Source organism: Varanus komodoensis, unplaced genomic scaffold (assembly GCF_004798865.1).
Source record: "Varanus komodoensis strain SLA01 unplaced genomic scaffold, ASM479886v1 scaffold20_1, whole genome shotgun sequence".
NCBI lineage: Eukaryota > Metazoa > Chordata > Lepidosauria > Squamata > Varanidae > Varanus > Varanus komodoensis.
This window is the reverse complement of record NW_025335587.1, coordinates 17,997,843-18,018,063: the sequence shown is the minus strand read 5'-3', so window position 1 is coordinate 18,018,063 and position 20,221 is coordinate 17,997,843. Positions and strand designations below refer to the sequence as shown.

General features: G+C 52.4%; 2 protein-coding genes and 1 long non-coding RNA gene across 5 annotated transcripts in view; 1 reads left to right on the top strand and 2 right to left on the bottom strand.

The window, feature by feature from the left end:
• Window positions 1-6: 6 nt before the first annotated feature.
• On the bottom strand, window positions 7-8,469 carry CUNH17orf64 (chromosome unknown C17orf64 homolog). The gene is made up of 9 exons (XM_044430391.1): window positions 8,386-8,469; window positions 7,709-7,846; window positions 5,895-6,013; window positions 5,357-5,507; window positions 4,742-4,917; window positions 4,383-4,482; window positions 3,983-4,116; window positions 2,349-2,533; window positions 7-1,758 (listed from the first exon to the last, which is right to left on the bottom strand). Exons 1-8 carry the CDS (start codon window positions 8,467-8,469, stop codon window positions 2,359-2,361), a joined length of 1,077 nt encoding a protein of 358 aa, XP_044286326.1. The 3' UTR covers window positions 7-1,758; window positions 2,349-2,358.
• A 624-nt stretch (window positions 8,470-9,093) lies between these two features.
• Window positions 9,094-12,177, bottom strand: LOC123023433. The gene is made up of 2 exons (XR_006414738.1): window positions 12,016-12,177; window positions 9,094-11,243 (listed from the first exon to the last, which is right to left on the bottom strand). It is a non-coding gene; the product is annotated as an uncharacterized LOC123023433 (long non-coding RNA).
• Window positions 12,178-12,480: 303 nt separating this feature from the next.
• Window positions 12,481-20,221, top strand: part of USP32 (ubiquitin specific peptidase 32) — an 83,521-nt gene continuing 75,780 nt past the window's right edge. For all 3 annotated transcript variants that reach the window (XM_044429837.1, XM_044429836.1, XM_044429835.1), the window contains exon 1: window positions 12,481-12,749. In XM_044429837.1, the coding sequence (XP_044285772.1) occupies window positions 12,692-12,749 (58 nt within the window). In that variant the 5' untranslated portion in view covers window positions 12,481-12,691. The remainder of the gene's footprint in view (window positions 12,750-20,221) is intronic.

Here is a 20,221-nt window from a genome sequence, read left to right as displayed (position 1 = left end):
CGCGGGGTGGAAAGCCGGTGCGTTTAGGAAGGGCTCTGACGACTCCTGGTTGTTGACGGTGCGTTGTTCTAAACATTCCCTGTGTGGAAGGATGGCAGAATTTGAGGATTCTTCGTTTGAAATCAGGCCAGTAAAGGTGGTGGTGCAGTGATCCAACTCGGTAAGGTTACAGATAGTGAAATGCACAAGTTGTCAAAATGAAGCCCGTGGCTCTGAGACACACCTTTGATGTCCCTTTTCTTCCCCACTTTTCATTTGGCTAACCCCAACCCATGACAATCTGCCGAGACCATTTCGAGAACCCCTGGCTGCCAGCATCTTCCTTCCCCAAGAATGCCTTTGGCCTGTGACGTCCATTTCATGGTGGTGCCCAGGATATTTTCTTGGAAGCCCTGGTGGGCCCCACGAGCTGCCTCTCCGTGCTGTCACAGTACCACGTAGTTATCCCATCTCACCTGTGGGGGAACACTGTGGGCTTCCCACCCATGCTGCCTTTTTGGGGCTGGGCGTATGTCAGTCTCGTCCAAACCCCTGTGCTCTATATGTGTTGCAAACATCAAACTGGAGAAGGCTGATTCGTTGAACTTCCTGCCGCATCTGAGCAATGCCGTGTCAGCGGTAAACCCTTTCATCCGTTCACTGCCTCTGGGAAGACTCCCAGTAGCCTCTTCCCATGTCCTTGCTGCTCTTTCCCCTCGCGGCTACCTCTTGCACGTTTGACAGGCTGGAACCTAGTGAGCAAGGCAGCCCCGGCTCCTCTCCACACCACCTCTGTCCCCTGGGCCAGCGTGCGAGGCAACGAAACAAGCTGGCAGCCGTGGGAAAGCGTAGCAGCCTCTCTGGAGTTCTCAGAGAACTTCTACTCCAAGCTCTTGTTCCACTAGACGCTGGGGGAAAGGCACCTGCTGTTGGAAGCAGGGACCAAAACAAACTCTTGCCCCGCAGAGGTCTAACTGCATTGAGTCTGCGGGTCACAAAAGGGGAGGTCCCAAGACCACCCGTTGTGTCGAGCTCAACAAGTTGTGGTGGCGTTATGGGCAATTGTATCCCAGCTTTCTTCCTAGGAGGTTACTCAGCCCTTGTCCTGCCTGCTTCAGGCGGTCATCGCATTGAACTTGAAGGCTGAACAGGAATTCCCCAGGATCTGGCACCGACTCCACAAATTCAAAGGCATAATAGAGCTGCCTTAATGCTTTCAGCCACTAATCCATCCAGTCCACTCCAAATCTGTCTGTTGGAGGAAAGGAAATAAGTTGCAGCAACTTCTAAGCACTCCTGGTCAGTGGGACGAGCCTGCTGTTGGATGGCCAACTGTTCTTACTTCGCTTTCTTTCAAGTACTCTGCTTGCCCAGCCTCTGCTGGGACCAAGTAACCAATGGAAACAGGAGCATCTCAATTCTGCAGGCAGCGCAGTGCCCGAAAGGGACCATCTTGCTGTCGGAGAAGGCCCCTTTGCATGCCCTGAACCTGGATTTGCCTTCTGCTGAAGAGGAGGGTAGCGTGTTGCCCAAGTTCTCAAAAAGGGAGAATTTCAGTAACTGGCTTACGATACAGGGGGGAGAGAAGCGTCCATGCCAAAATTCCCCCTCCTGCCTATCCATGACAGGCACCCAGAATGCGTAGGTTGGGATATCAGAAGAATCCCCAACCTTCTAGGCAGGCTGTGGTCTCCTTTAGGACCAAGCAAAACTTCACACCAAGTCATGAACATATTTCTAAGTTCTACAGAACAGCTTCATCATTGGACTGTTGGTGGCCTGAAAGAAAAGTGAAGAGGCAGGTAAAAAACACAGTTTTGAACCCGAGTCTACAAGATGCTCTCACGATCTTGAGACGTCGTGTGATTAGAAGAGCCTCTGATCAAAAGACCCAGCTGGGGCGAACGTTCGATGTTGTTAAACAGCGGTGCCCAGCCGGCAAAGAAACACTAGATGTCGCTGCTGCTTCACCTTAATTCAAGAGTCAAAGGGACGTTTTGATCTGATATGTGTGTCCGTGATTTTGTTCCGTCCCTCTTAAAAGCCGCCCAATTCCTGGTCGTTGGCCAACTCTCATGGGAGTGAATCCTGTCGCATTTTGTTACCGTGGTTAAAAAACTGGGAGTCAGAAATACTCGCTGACTGTCTGCAAATCAACCCAAGATTGGCCAATAGATCCACGTCAGCATTTGGCCCTCTCAGTCCATGGATGGTCAATTTTACCGTAAATACTGCAAACAGCACCCGGGGGATTGGCATGTGACGTCATTAGCACCAGCTATCCAAAGAAGTCTAACCAGTGTGGCCTTTCCAACTGGGCAAACATTGAGCTGTGCTCTTTCGCCTACGTAGGTGCTTCTGTGAAATACCTTTTTTATTTTATTCTTTGTGTCTTTTGGCAAACGCTGGACCTGCCGAAGCTCCATCCTCCGGGCCTGCTTGGCGTGCTGAGGCAAACCCTTCCCCTTTGCTCCGAGGCGAGGCAGTTGTATGGCACGAAGATGAAGGCGGGCCAGTGCCTGTCTTCCGTCTTCTCCCTGAACTCTTCTGGAGCCTAAAGGGGGCAAGAGAAAGCTGCTGTGCAGTTGCGTCCAGCACCCAACGTGAGAATTTTATGGGGGGCAGTGCGGGGAGAGACCCTTTGCCTCTAACTCCATCCTCTAACTGCATTTAAAAGACCTGGGAGGCATGTGGTTTGTCCATTTTGGGATGTGGGGGGCACAACCAGCCAGGGGCCTGGCCGGGTCTCGTGTGGTTCTGCAGTGCGCAATGCTGTTTCCTGTGCTTACGAGGCTGCCTCAATGGGGTCGACCCACTGGTCCAGCCAGGGAGGGGGGGATTTGTATTTTATAACATCTACAAATGCAGTCACATTGTATTGTCTTATTGTGGATATCTATACTTAGTTGTTAACTAGCAAAACCTGCTAGTCCAGAAATCAAAGTGGTCAACGGGCGGTCCATTCACGCCATCACACCTTTGGAAATATAACAAGAAGGGTACCAGCTTCGAACAAAACCATGCCTCTTTATTTTCCCTCTAGCCAAACAAAAAGAGGGGTGGTCAGTTTTTCCATCGATGTCGCTGACTCTATCCTATCTTGGTATTTCCTACTTGGGTCCCCTAGGACTTCTTTCCAAAAGTTTGTGATCTTGGTGCTCACAGCTCATCTAGGCTGGTCTTGTCCATACTTGAGTAGCAGTTGCTCTCCAGGGATTTGGCCAGGGTTCCTTCCAATCCCGAACCAGAGAGGCTGGGATCGATTCTGGGATCTCCTTCAGGCAAAGCCCTTGCTCAGCCACTAGGTGATGAGCATTCCCCCTAAAGTGGAGTAAGACACTAGTCCTCATGGTGTTAATAAAGGGTTGCTTTACATAGGAATCTTCTTTGTACAGAGTCAGACTGTCTGTCCATCTAACCCAGTATTACTGACACTGGCTGGCAGCAGCAAAGGCACTAGAGTTTCAGGCAAGATCCTTTCTTAGCCCTCCCCAGAGAGACCAGGGAGTGAAAACTGCGATATGTACTCAAAGCAGGCTGCCCCTCAGTGGTTTCCTGGGCTTGGCACACTCTGCCCATCCCCCTTGTGCCCCCCTTTTCCCAAGGATCGGATCTAGGCTAACATGCTGAAGCTAAAACATGCTCGGAGTTTCTTGGGTCCTTCCCACCATCCCAAGAACATCTCCAAAATGGAATTCAGCCCTCTGGCAGCAAGAAGAAAAGGCTTGTCGCCCTTTTTGTCTGCGAGTCAGGACTTGATCACCTTCCACGGGGACCTGGCTCCGGCCAGTGCCTTTCACGTCACTTAGGCCTGCAGGGACGGGAACCCTCTGTAGATGGAAATAAGTGCTCGCTTTCTTCCCAGCGTGGGAAGCCAGCTCTGCAAAGGTGGGGGCCCTTCGGCCCATTCATCTCTGTGGAGCCCCTGGCATTTACCCCCAAATCCCGCACCGGTGACACTACGACTTCCGATCCGAGCACGGCGGACGGCCTCTCTCCTCACCTCTTCTTCGGGTGGCTCAGCTTCTCCTGCGTCGCGGGGCCCCCGTGGAGCCCCCAGGTTTTGCGCAGCTTCGACAGATTGCCGTCATCGCGGAGGGTAACCCCACTCAGGCTCTCCAGGCGACAGTAGGCCTTCTGGAATGGAATAATGCATCAGCAGGATGGGGCCCCTCTGCTGGCGGGGGATGATGTGCTTTGCAGTCTGAGGAACCAGGCTGGGAAGGCTGTCCTGCCCAGCCCCATGTAATCATGGCGGGAGTGTCTCATAGACCAAGCAGAAAACGAGTTTTGTGGAGGGAGAAGGGGTCAAGAGCGGACCAGGAAGAAAGAGAGGGAGAACCAACACACAGTTGGCAGATGCGTGTGGCGACCCGCAGGGTCCACCTTGGCGTCATTCTCACCAAGAACTTGGCCGTTTGGTCAGTCTTGGTGTATCTGTAGAGTTTGCACAGCTGCTTCTCGTCGAGCGCAGAGAAGAGAGAGACGAACCTCCAGAGCATCCTGAAATGGTCGGGGCAGAAGGGCAGCGTTAGCATTTCATGGTTTCACCAGATGTGGAACGGGGGTTGGCGTTGCGTGGCTCTAAAGCCGCACAGAAGATGGAAAACCATCCACACGGAGCACAGCCGTCTGGGCGGAGGAGTGCAAAGCACAGTCCTCCCCAAATCTGCCCCATCTCCTTTTATCCCCAGGCCTTTCTTGTATCTGGAGCTGCTGGGCTTGCTCCCTCCTTCCCCCCCAAACGGCTCTCGGAACTTACTTCTTCCAGTGCTTCAGCTCCCATGTTTTGCAATAGTGTTGGAGGAACATACTGATGTGGTCCCCCAAGATGGTCAAGTTCTTCCGGGTGCTCTGCAGCCTCTTCTCTTCTGGGAAATCTTTGGGCAAATTCAGCTTCCGAAGACACTTCTTAAAAGGCCGCAGGAATTCCTTGCACTGGGGAGCAGAGGAGACGGGAGTGAGTGGAGACAACCAGGGACAGCGCTGGCCGAGGGCCCCCACCCAAGCAGGGGCCCTCAGACTGAGGCCTACTGCTGCTTCGAAGCTGCCCCTGAGTGGGACGCTGTAACGTGGTGTCCTGCGACGGCAGGGGGCTGGACTCAATGGCCTTCATGGCCCCTACAGACTCTGCTATTCCACGATTCCCCCATGGCCTCTCACCCTGGGCCAAGCAACAGTGCGGAAGAAAAAGAGAAGCAAGCGAGACGACCAGGAACCACCGGGAACCACAGTGGTGAGGCCTCGACTCCAGGCATGCATGCTGCAGGGGATTATGGGTTTTGTCCTCTGACGCTTCTGGACGCCAGCAGGTTGGGAAAGGCTGGTTTAAGTGTGCAGGGATTTTGGGCGAGTGAATTCATCCCTCCATGCTTACTATTTTGAAAGTGTCCTGCGTGAGCCCGTCGGCGTAGTGAACAAGGGTCTCTCCAGGCACGTTGCTGGCCTGACAGGTTGGAAGCCGGTTCTTGGTCACCTGCAAACATTCGTCAACCAAAGAGGTCAGTTTCAGACATTCCAACTTGTGGCTACGGGCCGGATCCGGATGTGGCGCTGTCTGCTGGTGGGCTGCGAAGGGACTGATCTCCTAAACTCATTTTAGCATCTTGGTAAACTTCTTGGTCTAATTGTACATGTAGAAATAGTGACGCTACACACAATGTGTGCTGCATTTGTGTATGTGCATGTGTGCACACACGCCAAGGACTCTGGAGGCTCCCGTGTGATGGAGTTTCCAACCCGTGCCAGGATTTCTTTTGGGCATTAGAGGAGCTGTCGGTGGTGCTGTTTGTTGGAATCCCCTCCCCAGACAGTTGCGCTCTCAGTATAAAAGCTGCGCTGGTAGGCAGCCCCTCCCAACACAGGAATCGCCGTGTCCCCCGCGCCTTTGTACCCATTTCTCAGACCTGACGAACCTCACTGTTCCTCGGCTCTCGCAGGCCCAACATTCTTCCGGCATCTCCCCCGTCCGCCACGGCCTTCTCTGGTCGTCAGAGGCCACCACTTCCCCCTCCTCTGCTCCCTGGGAGCTTTGCTGCGGCCAGGGGGCAACGACGCAGCGGTGTGGGAGCTCGCGGCTGGCCCCGTGTGGGTGTGGGCTTCTAAGCCCACTTCTGTGACATCACCGCCGAGGCAACCTGGTTCCAACTTCCTAGCACGAGTCCAGGCGAGGGAGAATTTCTCCGAGGAGAGCGAGGGCAGGCTGGGCCAATTTCTGCTCCCCCACTTTCTTTTTTTGACTTCTGGACCTGACTCCCTGGTTTTTTCAGGAGTTGGGATCCGGGTTTCCGCCCAGATCTTCCTGCTCCTCTCCTGGTTTGAGAGAGGGGCTTTTCCAGCCTTACCTGGAAATGCCATGGGTTGAACCCAGGGCCGTAAGCATGCCTAGCTGCCCAGTGGTTAGTTTTATACCTTTTGACCTGAATTTCATTTTGTGAGAAGTGGGTTTTACCTATTCTGCAGTTCCAAAAAAGCATTCTGCACTTCCCCAAGTAATTCTCTTGTTCTCTAGATCTGCCTGACAGGAAAAGCCACATCTGGCTCTTTGGCTTTTTTAAGAGGCTGCAAGATGCAAGAACTTGCAGGTAGATTAGAAATGTCTTAAAGAAAGAAAGGAAATACAAGTGGGTCGCATGACTAAGCTGTGGCTGCGACTGAGCCCTGTGGTTCCGATGGATAATAATTCCTTAGCTTTCTGCTCCCCCATATTGCAGGATGGGTGAATAGATATACATCCCAGACTGCGGTGAAGTGAAACTTTCTCAGACTTTGTTTTGGAGGAAAAAACCCTCTGGCGCTTTTGTCCCTGTAAGGTCACGGTACTCCTTCTGACAGCTGCTTCTTTCGTACTCTCTGTTGGCTTCTCTGCTTCCATTTCAAAGTGGCAAAGACATCTCGGATTTTAAGAGCTCACGTGTCTTCCCCTGGGCACCCGCTCCGCTCTTGAACCGCTCCTACTCTATTCTGCGGACTTTCCCTCTTGCTCTTGGACATGTTCCACTCACGACCTCCATATTTCCCAGCCTTTCATTCTATCCCCCTTTTTCTCCCTGCCTTTCGCCCTTTGTGATTACCGAGGCCTGAATTTCAGTAGCGTAATGGGAAATTTTGGGAGATGAGCGTATTGGCTGTGACTTGGTTGGTGAATTATTTGCAGTATTAGCTGAAAATAGCAACCAAGCAATGCCTGCAGATAGCTGGGAGGTGAGTTTTACTTCGACAAATACTGATAGGTTTCATTTAGCTTTAATGCTTTCACCTTAACCATCCTAGCCTTGTGGCTAGCAAAGGAGAAACAGCTGTTTTTGACAGCTGGCTGGAAAGAAATGTTACATTGAATTGTACAATCTCCCTTCTTAGGTTTGCTCTGGAATTCAATTGCACAGGATGGAGTGATGGAGTAAAGCCAGTTGGAGTGGCTTTAAAAGAGGGTTAGGCCAAAATTGTCTGTCATGGAAGATAAAGCTACTAGTCCTGATGGTTATACATGATACCTATTTCAACTTCCTGATGAGAAGGCAGAAATCTCGAGAGAACTTTTCATTTTGATAATCTCCTAATTCATCTAACTGCCTTTGCGGTCATAATAAAGATCTGTAGCAGCTAGACAAGAAGGCAGTTCATAAACACCACAAGAAACAACCCAGTTTTCCGAGGTTTCACCACACAGAGCAAGTGCCACCGAGTTCACCCTTCTGGCAACGCAGGAAGAATGTCAGGTTATCCTCACGTTCTTTTCAGCAAATCTTCCACAGCTGCTTCTGGCGCAAATACAAGCGAAGGCCCACTGAAGATCCGTGCTGAGCAGCTCTCGTGTGTTTGCTAGGCCCTCCAGAATTAGAGGCACGGTGCCCGTGTCCACCCGTTGCTGGGGAACATGGGCAGGAGGATTCTCTTGCGGTCATGTCCTTTTCGTGGGCCTTGCTCAGTGTGTACACAGAAAGCTGAGTGAGATGAACTCAGGTCTGATCCAGCAGAGTGATTCCCACCTTGGTAAAACCAGCGGAGAAATAACCTTCTCCAGCACTTCCCTTCTGTCCAGTCTTAGGGATCTGGGACCTTTCTCATACAAGCACCTGCCAGCATCTTCCGTGACAGCAAAGATACCACAGAGAGAGAGGAGAAGCACTGCTCCCAAAGGACAGGGTTGCTGTTTAGGAGTATCAATGCAAATTTGGGAATAACATAGCATTGGTTAAATAATAGTATAATTGAAGTCCAGATGCTGATGGTCAACAGGCAACCTCAAGGCCCGGTTCCCTGATGTCTCTTCATTTTTAAACGGGACTCAGTCTGGACAGCCCTTCTAAGAGCAAGAATGGAGGACTGTCCTCCATACAGTAGGACCCAGGGCCACCTTACTCATGGTAGTTGTGCCCATCGTGCTGTTTGTCGTGTTAGTCTCACATCTGTGTGTGCAGGACCGCAGCCCCGTTTCTGTTTCCTGGAATGCCAGATCTCCTCCACACAGCCCAGAGAGTCCACCGGCATCGCGGAAAACGTTTTCCTAAATGTCCCTCACATGGCAGCTCATCTTAGCAAAAACAATTCCCACTGGCTTGGGATTAGAACTAGGTTGCAAGTTAATGGATGGATTTACTATGGGGTTCTTTGCCTTCTGCAAAAATCAAAGACACCCTAGAAATTATTTCTGAATTTACATATAAAGGAACATATGCAGATGCCATGCAGACTGTGTCCTTCAATTCCAGTGCTTGCATCTTGTAAGCATCGAGCAAAGTTGTTAAAACCGAGGATGTACCGCTACAGACAATACTTCCTATCTGTACTATGCTTCAAATTGGTCTGCACTTGAGTCAGGATGGAACTTATCCAAATCCTGTTTTGCTGAAGTGTACTGTGTCACCTGCAAGGTTTTCCAGCTTTAATCTTATCTTCTCAAAGTGAAAATATTTGCTTTAAAAATAAAGAACCTTGCTCCTTATCGGAGAGCTTTTAACTGCTTTCTCAAAAGGAAAACAAAATAAAGAAATGGAGGTGTGCCAGGAGGAGGTTGGATTCCAGAGCAAACAGACAAATAAAGGGCGAAGGCAAGCATCTGTGTCTTAAAACCAGAGCAATGGTTTCCCGAAGGATATATCGAGGACCACGGGGTAATGGCGAAGTTGATCCTGTTATCATTTTAATATTTATATACCACCCCAGTCCCATAGGCTCTGGCCATTTTACATGAAATTAAAACCAACAGTGATTAAAATTTGACTAAAAGCAGCATCTTGAATAAAACTGACACGAAAACTAATCTGGGAAGGCCTGTCAGAAGAGATACGGCCTTAACTCCCTCTTAAAGGTGGCATCCTGGGAGATTGGATTCATCTCTCCCGGCAGGCCGTTGCACTGCTTAAGGGCAACCACTGAGAAAGTCCTCTGGGTAGCTGGCATTAATCTTACAGAAGCAGACTTCACGCGATTATCCCCAGAGGACCTTAGCTGGCGCTCCAGAAGGTATTTTGGACTCAAGCCATGCAGAGCTTTAAAGGTAATTACCAACACCTTGTGCTGCATCTAGAAACGTACCTGCAGCCAGTGCAAAACAGGTGGAATTTTGGCTCTCCATGATGTCCCAGAGACCAGTATTGCAGTAGCGTGTTCCAGAGAAGCAAGGCAGCTCTATGTAGAGTGAAATGGCGTCCAGAAGTTAGCGTTTGCACAACTGTTTTCAGGTCTGTGTCCTCCAGGAAGAGGCGCTTTTGGCGCATCAACCGAAACTGATGACAGGCACTCTTGAGCACAGCTTCTGTCCGAGCTGGCATCAGAAGGGCCAGGCCAAGCAGCACCCCCAGCCTGTGAACACGGACTTCGAGTAGTGTGATCCCACCTAGGACCGCTCGACACACCTCTGATCCTGGATTTGGGCCTTAAACAGCAAGCACGGCTGTCTTTTCTGGATTCAAGGTCACTTGGCTTCTCCTCCTCCAGCGCGCATCGCCAGCTTCGGGTGGTCCTTCAGAGAGAAGACGCTGCCCTAGAAGCACTGCAGGAGCAGTGGAAGAACTTCGTCCGTCCCTCCGGATGATCTCTCCCAGCGGCTTCACGTAGATGTTAAACAGCACTGGGGACAGAGTGGGACTGTGCCATGGGATGCCACACAGTTCCTTTTCGGAGGAGCAACCATCTCCGGACATCACCGTCTGGAACCAGCCTGAGAGGTAGAAACGGAAGCGCTGCGAAGCAGTGCCTCCAATTCCTGACTTCCTCAGGTGATCCAGAAGGATACTGTGGTCAATAGTATTGAAGGGTGCTGAGAAGTCCAGGGTCACACTCCCCCATCAGTTCTGAGTCACAGAACATCCATGTTAGGGAAAGCCAGAATTGGAAAGGGGAGACCAAATATGAGATGAATTGAATCCACTGGGGGAGCCACAACCTTGAACTTGGAAGACCTGGCTGGGCAGGACATTTTGGAAAGCTTTACTCAGTGGCACATAGCAATAAAAAGGTAATGACTCCTTGCCTTAGTGGTTTCATAGGAAAACAAATCAAACCAAAACAAAAAGCCAAACCCAGAGCTCTATTAATTGACACCAGGTCAAGCAAGGCTAGTCCTATGTATTCATAGTAAAATGCTCAAAACCTAAGCAGGCTCTCACCATTGAACGAACATGGAACAGGTCGTAAGGCTTCAAGCAGGGACAGTCACACTGGATTATATGTAAGGTGCTCTGTGGGAGCCCCTCTGGCTTCGCTCCCTTTTTTCTCCACAACAACCCTGTGATGTAGGGCACACTGAAAAGTGGAACCAGCTCAAAGTGGAGGCTCGAACTTTGGCCTCCTTTAACTGATGGTTAAACCATAGTTTCTTGCCTTCTCCAAGCAGGTATTATCCAGATCTCCGGGACTCCATCTTCCAACAGTACGAGCCAAACTGGGATGCCAAAATATCAGGCTTTGGGTGTCACTCTACACTTTCTGTGGTTTGTATTGCTCGCCTCTCCCCGCCCCACACACAAAATGGCCGCACCCCAACATAAAGATTTTCTCGTCCTACTACTCTCTATGGGGTTTTATCCCAAAAACAAGCAGGGCGGTGGATCACTCTAATTTGTCTATATGTTCAGGGAGGTGTAGCTGGCCGAGCCCTTTGGGATCGGAGCACGACGGCGTAGGCTCCGCCCCATCTTCCAAGCCATCGTCTCTGTCACGTGATACGCCACAGGGGCGGGGTCAACTCTTGAACTTGGAGAGCTCGGCTGCTGCGCGCAATAGCGATACCGCATTTCAGGTTCCCAATCGAACGCGAGGGGCTGTTGAGGGAAAGGAGCAATGGCTTATATTGTGGAAAAGAAAGTCCCTGCATTCTCTTTATCACACCTCTTTACTTTCCAATATTCAAAGCTTTCTGAGTGGTTTGCAGACCAAAGAAACAATACTGTACATCATATAAAAACAATTTACATACATAGATCTCGAGCATACAGATACCTAATTTGAACAGTTAGAAATCCCATTTCCATCTTATGTTGCCTAATGACACAGCACATTTTCCTACTAACTGTCCATTAAAGCAACATATTTCTTTCCATTTACATATTTTAAGATATACTTTTATACATTATTATATCCTGGTTCACACGGAAAAACAACTCAGCACGTGGGTACACACAAAGATCGTTGTTACAGGTCAACCCCCCGTTCTGTCCTTTCACTAAGCGTTGTTAACCATGCATATTTTAAAGTTCACAACCCAACAGCAAAGCATGGATGCTCTTCCGTGCTCGTAGGATGTTTTTCTGGCCAAAGACGCCTAGAATTGACCACCCTAACCTACTCTGTACGAACTCAAACGAACTGGCTAAGAATGCTGGCTGAAACACGTTGGGTGACTGGGCCAGTCTCAGACACAGCCCAACCGAACTCACAGGATTGTCATTGCGGTGAAAAGAACCTTGACAAAAGGAAGAAAGGATGTAAAGGATTTTACATAAGGACGTAAAAATAATACAGTGGCAATAAAGGTGGAACTGGTGTGCCTTGTTCAGACATTTAAAAGGCCAGCAACTGCTAGCCTTCCCTTACTGGCGTCTTCTGGAGAAGGGAATGCGGGACTACATTTCCCAGCATCCGCAGCACAGGTCCTTCCAGAGAAACGCCAGCGGCGTCCCGAAGCCCTTCCCGCCTGGCGCCTTCCAGAGGAGGGGCTTCTCCGCAGATCCCCCCATTACCGGCATCGATCTTTCCACGGGGCTGCTGGGAGCTCGAGTCCACGCCCCTCCTTCTGAAAAGCACCAATAGGGAAGAGCTGAGTTACCACCGCCCCGAACCGGAAGTGAGGTCAGCACACCTCCTGGGCGCGCTCGCTTCCTCCCCGCCGCTCCTCCTCCTCCTCTATGATCCCCTTTTGTTCCGCTCCTCTAGGGACGCGCCCCGCCCGACGCCGGGCGGCTTCCCGGCCACGCGACGCGGGGGGCGGGGCGAAGTTTTGAAAGCGGGAGGAGGAGGAGGCGGGGTCAGTTGTTTCTCGACGTCACGTGACTCGGCATGGAGGCGGCGGTGGCGGGGAGCGAGCGCTGCCTCCACCTCCTCCTCCTCCTCCGGAGTCGGCGGCGGCGCTAGTCCGGCACAGTCTGGCCGAGGCGGAGACGGCGGCGGCGGCGGCGGCGGCGGCGCCTGGAGGCGAGCGACGCCGAGCCCGGCGGCCGTTGCCAGGGCGCGCGGCGGCGGCGGCTTCGCCCGCCATGGACTGAGGGCTGCGATGGGCAACAAGGAGTCGCGCATCGGCTTCCTCACCTACGACGAGGCCCTGCGGAGGGGTGAGTGGAGGGCAGGTGGGCGGGGCCGGCATGCTAATTAGGGGCGGGGGCGTACGGGGTGGCGAGCGCTCGGCTGGGGGGTTATGCTAATGTATGGAAATGAGGCAGGCAGGGGAGGGGTCCTCGGGGGCGCGGGGTGGGGCGGCCTCTTTGCGGGGGGCGAGTTAATGAAGCACGCCTATGAGGCAGGTATGTAAATAAAGGGGAGGGGCGACCCCGGGGGGAGGGGAAGCTAATGAGGCGTGCAAATGAGGGGAGCTGATGAGACATGCAAATGAGGCGGGCTGTTGCTGCTTTTAACGTTGTAAGCCGTCCTGAGGCGCCGTCGTGAAGGACGGGGTACAAATGCTTTACATACATACATACAGTAAATGCAGGGGAGGGGGCTTGGGCTGGTGAGATGGGGCGAAGGGGAGGAGAAGCTGACGAGGTGTGCCAGTGGGGCAGGTATGCAAATCGGGCGGGCCTTGAGCAGGTGGGGAGCATTAGCTAATGAGGCACGTGGATGAGGGGCCGGCAAGTTAATGAGACATGCAGATACGGCTGCCCACCGAGCTGCTGGGCAGTTGAGTGCGGGGGCCACAGGGCAGAGCGCAAGGGGGTCCTGTGGGGGGGTGGGTGGGAGGGAGCAGAGCCTATCCTGACAGAGAAGAAGGGGCTGAGGCAGTTTTTCCAGCTGGGCACCCTGGAACCACAACTTCCATCCTCCTTGGCCACCCTGCTTGCTAGCTGAAGATGCAAGAAGTTGTCCCCCACATCTGGGAGGCTGCCATATCAGGGAAGGCTGCGGTAAGCCGAGGTTTTGTTTCTTTGCTTGTGTAAAATTTTAACAAGCCATTCCAGACAGCGGGATCCTCAATCTTGGAGATTTGTGCTTTGAATCTGGCTTTGGGGTCGCAGGGTGGGTGACCAGGATTACTGCTGTCGTGAGTCCATGTTTCTCAGCAGTTTCGTTTGCTTTCGGTGTACTTTTGGGGGAGTTGACTTGGAGTGGTATTTGGGGTATGTGAGATAAGCAAGATGAGGCACTGGTTGCCCCAAATTGTGTGTCTCAAGCGATGGACGAATGCCACTTAGGGGTCTGAGCAGCAGGCCGGTCAAGGGTTCCCTGTGGGTCCTGGGAAGGAGGATTCGCTTCTCCGAGGAGGATTAAGAAACATAGCCGAAGCGTTTCGGGATATGTGTGTTAATTACTGCTAGTGGCGTCTCTTCCGGGGTGTGGTTCCAGCTGGAGGAAGATCATGTGGCCTTTGAGGCTGGAGAGAGGTGGAGGACCAGTTGGACTTGGGTCACACTGCCTTCCTGGAGGCATCAGGATGGAGATAACGGCTTGTTGCTTAACCGTGAGTGTTGCCAAGGCTAAGGTAGCTGCCACGGTGGATTCAGCCAGTTCGATTGCAAGAGCTGGCGCTGAGTCAGGTCAATCTTGTGCATGAGGGCGAGGAGCAAGACCTTGGGCTGTCTGGACCCAACGGAGAAACAGGAGGAGGAGCAGCAATGCTTGAAATCTGGGGAAGGCGGCCGTGGAGTGAGGCCTGGTCACCATTTTGGTCTCCCCCCCCCCCCCCCCCCCCCTAGTACTTGCAGTTAGAAGGCCACAGGGGTTAATAAGGGAAAGGGGCTGTGGTTGTGGATTTATCAAGGCCACCGCACCCACTCGCAATTCAGGCAGCGCTCCAGATGGAGAGAAAAGGGGGCCGAGGCAGGGTAAGGCTGAAGTGAAGAGCGCGCCCTGAGGCTGCTGGGATGGAGGAGCTGCCCTGGGCAGGCAGCTTCGCAGTTGTGCAGATGCGCAGTGTTCGAGCTCACGCATCAGAAGGAACAGCAGGCAAGGGGCTTGCGCTTGGATAGGCCCCTGTCAGCACGTGTGGGTTGAGGGCGGGCACCTTGTGCCCTTCCAGCCCCCACCCTCTTCCACCACTGCTGTTGGGGGCTGGCGGGAGCTGTAAGCCGGAACATCTGGAAGGCCACAGCTGGGGTGGCACGTACGATGTCTGTCTGTCTGTCTATTTGTAGGCCACCTGTAACTGCTGAGGCCTTCCTACCATAGGTAGGAGCAGGAGGCCTCCGGTGGCCTCGGGGGCTGGGTCAGACCTTGCCTGACCCGGGATTGCAGCCAGACTGCTCTCTGGCTTTGGAGTGGGTGGGATTGCGCAAGGTGGAAGGCACCGCAGAGATGTTTGTGCTGTGCACCGAAGCTTATTGGGGTCGAAGGTGACTCCGGGGGTGGTGTGCCAGTGGTTCTTGGTAGGGAGGGCCTCGGTGAGCTTGGGAATGGTGAAAAGGCGCCTCGGGGCTGCTGGCTGAGGGGTGGCAGGCACATTTATTTATTTATTCGATTTATATCCTGCCTTTTTTCTGCAAAGGGCTCAAGGCAGCTTACATCTCCTCCTCCACCTTATCCCCACAACAACCACCCTGTGAGGTAGGTTGGGCTGAGAGTCTGTGACTGGCCCAGAGTCACCCAGTTGGAGGTGAGAGCAGCAGGTGGAGGGCTGCAGGCCACCTCAGCTGAAGCTCCATGAGGAGGAATCCTGGGGGGTAGGCCTGGGTGGGAAAAGGAGGAGCGGGGAGAGGGGCTTCTAAAACACGTGGGTGGGTGAGGGAACATGGAGGGCCAGGAGTGAGCCCCTTGGGCGGGACTAGGGTACCCACTGGTGCTGCCTACAGCTCCGAAGGGGCTCGAGCTGCCGGTGTGTGATCTTGGGGCATAGCAACAGGGAGCGACTGCTCTTAATAACCCATGTTGCGTGTTTGATCTTTGCATTTCGTAGAAAAATAAAAGCACACGAAGGAAATCTTTCTGGGTGGGACAGGGGCGGCTATGGGCACGGACGCGATACGCTGCACGTTGGTCGTCAACTTTGAGCGGCCTTCCCCATTGGGCAGCCCCCCAGATGTGTTGGCCTGCCGCTCCCATAACCCCCAGCTGGTTGGGGAAGGGGGTTATGGGAGTTGCAGGCCAACATGTCTGGAGGGCTGCCCAATGGGGAAGGCTCTCTCTGAGAATCCTGGCAGCTTTCACCATATTGATAACAGCTTTCTTCGGTAGTCGTCGCCTGCTCTCGTTCCCAGGAGGAAAAGAATAAATGGTGCAGAAAGCTTTGAATAGGTCTCCTTGGGCCCCTCTGGTGAGAAGGGATATTTATTAAGCGGGCCTGTGTCAAAACGGGCCATTCTAGCCCAAGCTGGAGCATCATATACGTGTTAGGGTGTGGGGTGCCCCTAAGATGCATACATGTTCCAGGTAGTCAGGATGGCCCGGGGGGTCCTCTGAGCGCTCCATGGGGTAATGTAGAAAATAGCCTGAAACGTCTGAAGTCAGGATTCTACCTTGCATTTCTGGATCTGGTGCCATCACGTGGGAGTTCGCTTTCAGTTGTCTCCAGGCTTCCCGAAAATCTGCCGTGACATCACTTGTATGTAGGTGTCACTTTTACTTGGAAAGTGCTCACAGTTTAAGAGAGTGGCCTTTTAAGCTGGTGGCTTCTAATTTCTGCAGAGCTTCTGCTCCTCATGTCGGGGGAGTTGTCCGTTTTAGCACTACTCCGAAATGAGAAACTGCGAAACGAAATAGTTGAAGTTGGTGCTTTGTCGTGATGAAATCCAGTAGTGTTTCCACTGTGGCTTTTATTTCTGGGTATTTTGAAAGCAGAACAAACCTGCAAAATGTTAAGCTGCTCAGGTTTTAAAGGCCAGACTCTGAGTCTGGAGGTGTCTGTTTGGAGGAAGGGGGGAAGAAGAAGAAGCGGAACAAGTGCTAATTTGGCTGAAGTTGTAAATTAGCTGGTCTCCTAGGGTGTACAAGAACTGCTTCTAGGCAACCAGTGCAAAGCTTTCAAAATTTGCTGCTTGTCTTTTTTGGGCATAAATGGCTGTCATAGTTAGGTGTGGGCAAGTGGACAAATATGTCATCTTGTGGGCTAGTAACTTGTTGATTTACGCCTAATGCTGATTTGAAGAGACGTGGACAAGGGCATGTAATTAAGACAGGAAGGCAGCTGTGTGTCCTTCAGCACATGCAGAGCTTTGGTATTACAAATCAAATATTGGCATTTGTGAGATATATTAGTGAGTTTTCAGGACTTCAGCTTTCCATCAGTCGCATCTGTTTATTGCACTTGTCAGTGTTTGCAGCTGATGCGGCTCTTTCATCTGCCTTTCCGAGAGTTCTTCTCGGTTGCCATCCTGGAGGTTGGAGGAGGGCTGGCCTCCTGATGTTTACAAGCGGAGGGCCGGCTAAACAACTCGCCTGTTGACTGAGGCGGTGAATCATTCCCCGTGCGCGTGTGTGAAAGCAGTGCGGCGATCAAAACATTTGCTTCTGCCGCGGTGCGCCCAGTGCTGTGACGAGCCTGTGCTGCAGCAAAATAAAGCTTTTGCGTACATCTGTGGAAGCATGTGGGTTCCGTGCCTCCTAATTCTGGAGTAACCCGCGGATGAGGAGAAGCCAGTCTCGGGTGGTGCTTTGAAACAGGGTGGTAACAACCTCTTGCTGCTTCTCTGTGGCAAGCGAGAACCTCAGCCGAGCGGCAGCGCTTCCTGAAAGCCAGGTGTTTTCCCTTCTAGGCCAGAAAGGGCCGCGGCTGACATCTTCATTTTGCCTTGGAAACATGTATCCCTCTTCTTGTTGAACGAGAATTGAAGTGGCAAATGCCGAAACGGCACAGGCGCTCTGGGGTGAGGAATAACACGGAGGCAAAGAATGCGGTTACTGGGGCAGGAGAGCGATCCATCCGCAGCTCACCGTGGGCCGTTCCCCCAAAGTCCTCCTGAAAGAAATCGCTTTCTTGCTCTGGTGGCAAAAATCGCTTTGCATGTTGTCTCCCGGGCTTGTTGACAAGGGACGTCATTTGCTTGTTTGTCGTGTATGTAGAGGGTTATCCTTGTAAATCTCCGATATTCAACATCACAGTTTTGAGATGGCGCTTGCAGGCTGTATGCAGAGCTGAAGAAAATTCTTCCGTGCCCCAGTCTCGGATTAAAGGGCCTGTGGATGCCCTGCTTCTTTCGTTTAATTGTGAGCAGCTGACGGCACTGAGCAGTCGTTGAAATGCCCCTCCTTTCTGCCATGTGTTTTGTTGGAGAGATGCATCTCCCAAGGGCCATGGCTCCGTGGCACCTGCTCCATTCACAGGACGTCCCTCCCTCGACCCTGAGCAATTCCAGACAGGGTCGAGTTACGACCCTGTCTGGAATGCCAGTGAGCTGTTGCCAGTCAGTGCTGGCAACACCAGCCTCAATGGACTAGTGGCCTGACGGAGTAGAAGTCAATGCCCAGTGCTTCCTGAGTGCATGGTAGAAAGCAATGGGGCGCTTCCCACCTTGCCTTTCCTTGCCAGAGGGGAATTTAATAGAGGCCTGGGGACTTCCTACTGTGAGAGTAGATAATACATATGTTGAAGGACCCCACAGAATTAATAACCAGGGCAGACATCAGAGGCAAGGTCGAGGGAGTAAAAACAGGCTAAATGGCAAAGCAGCGTGTGTCCTGGCCCTGCAGATATTCCCACAGAGGTTGCTAAAATATTTCCCCCCACTCATGTTAGTACTCTCTCACACCTCCGCTGATTTGCTGAGTGAGGGAGAGAAGCGCTCTGTTCCTTCTAGCAATCCTTGTGCCCAAAAGCTAACCGAGAAACCGTTGTTGAGATGTGGTATCCCTGCAAGCAGGTGCCGTTGCACCAGGGCCGAAGAAGTCCTTTCATTTTCCATGAAGATGTGCATCTCCCCAGCTGAGACTGCTTTGTAGTTGGGGGACCAGCTCTGGCCGTTACCTGGCCCCAGAGACAGGTAGTTCGGCTTCACTTCGACTATGCAGTTTTACTTTCTAATTTTAATGGAATTTCACAACACATCTAGAATGTTGTCGGGTGGTTGTCAAAATAGAACACAGTCACAATTTGAATTTTCTTGCAACCTCTTTCCACAGAAGCAGGGTGTGTGTGTACATAGTTGGGTGCTTTTCAGAGGTGTGACTCTGCACCTATCAGGGAATAAACACAATTAAACATTCCTGTGATTGACTTTTCTTATTGGGCCTTCTAATGATGTGAGGGATCTATGAAGAAGTATAGAATTCCACTCTTAAATATCCTTAAATTGTGAGTGACAGTGTACAGTTTTGCCCCAGTGTGATTGAACAGGTCAGCGTAATCTCCCCCCCCCCCCGCCTCGAAACATGGCAATTGATAGGCAGCATTTGAGCATAATCATTTATTTAGATATTTATTTCCTGTTCAAATTCTCAGAACATTTTCCTTTCTTCTTTTCCCTTCCTGGGATAGCAAATAAAAAGCTGGGCAGAAAGGGTTTTATTTGAATGTTTTTCATGTGCTGGTTGTATCCAGCTGAGTACTTTAGAGCAAATGTATAAATATTTAGAGCAAACTTCTAACTTCTGCGGCAGGACTGCAGAAATGACTCCTCCGTACAGCGTGATGTGGTGGTTAAGAGCGCAGGGCTGGGACTCCGGCGATCCAGATTCCAGTCCCGGCTCAGCTGTGGAGCTCCCAGGGTGACTTTGGGCCAGCCACAGCCTCTCAGCCCAACCTGCCTCACAGGGTGGTTGTTGTGGGGATAAGAGTGAGAGGAGCAGGAGGAGAGCAATGTAGGCCACTTTGTTGTAAGAAAAAAGCGGGATATAAATCTAATAAAGACAAATAGACTGTTCCCCAGCTCGGTACCTGCAGTCTGGGAGCCGCTCAGCAAAAAGGGCCGCCCGCATCGCTCTCCTCGTGCCTTGGAGGAGCTGCAGGTGGTTATCTCCGAGGGCAGTTGCTCCTGCCTGCCCTCGGGGGGGGGGGCGGGGGCAGAGAAGCCAGCGAGGGGGCTCAGCCTGCAGCGGCTGTTGCAGCTTGCGGGCCTGAGGCTACGGGGGACGGAGCAGGCCTTGACCTCACCCATAGCGGTGGCTTGTCCCTCATGCTGCTGCTCTGCACCAGCCGCCCGTCAGACGTAGAGCAAATACGCAGGACGGCCTTGTGGTCTCTAGCCAGCAAAGAACATGCAGCGGCTGGCCTCTCTCTGTACAAAAGGGGCGCTTTAGAAGGCCTCCAGGCTGCCTCTCCCCCCCGCAAGGGAGTAGGACTGGCAACTGCTATCGTGGGGCTATGAGGCTGGCTGGCGCGTGAGTCAGGATGTGAGAGATCCGGCCTTCTCCATGGGCAAATGGTGGGTAAACAGGCCTGGGGCAAGCCTGCAGCAGCTTTGCAGGCGGCGTCTTCTTTCTGGCATTCCGGCTGCTGAGCGCTTGCTTTGTTGCCCTGCTACTCTGGAGGAGAGAGTTCGACCCCCAGGCAGCAGCTTCCTTCCTCAGCCCGCTCCCCGCCTCAGGCTTCTCCTCAGCCATGGCGAGCATCTGCTGGGTTAGCATTTTCGCTGCACGTTTGCTGCCGAGCTGCGCGAGAGGCGCCTGGTACGTCTCCCAGGCCCAGCTAATCTGGCCTCCTGCCAGCTTCCAGGTGCCATTT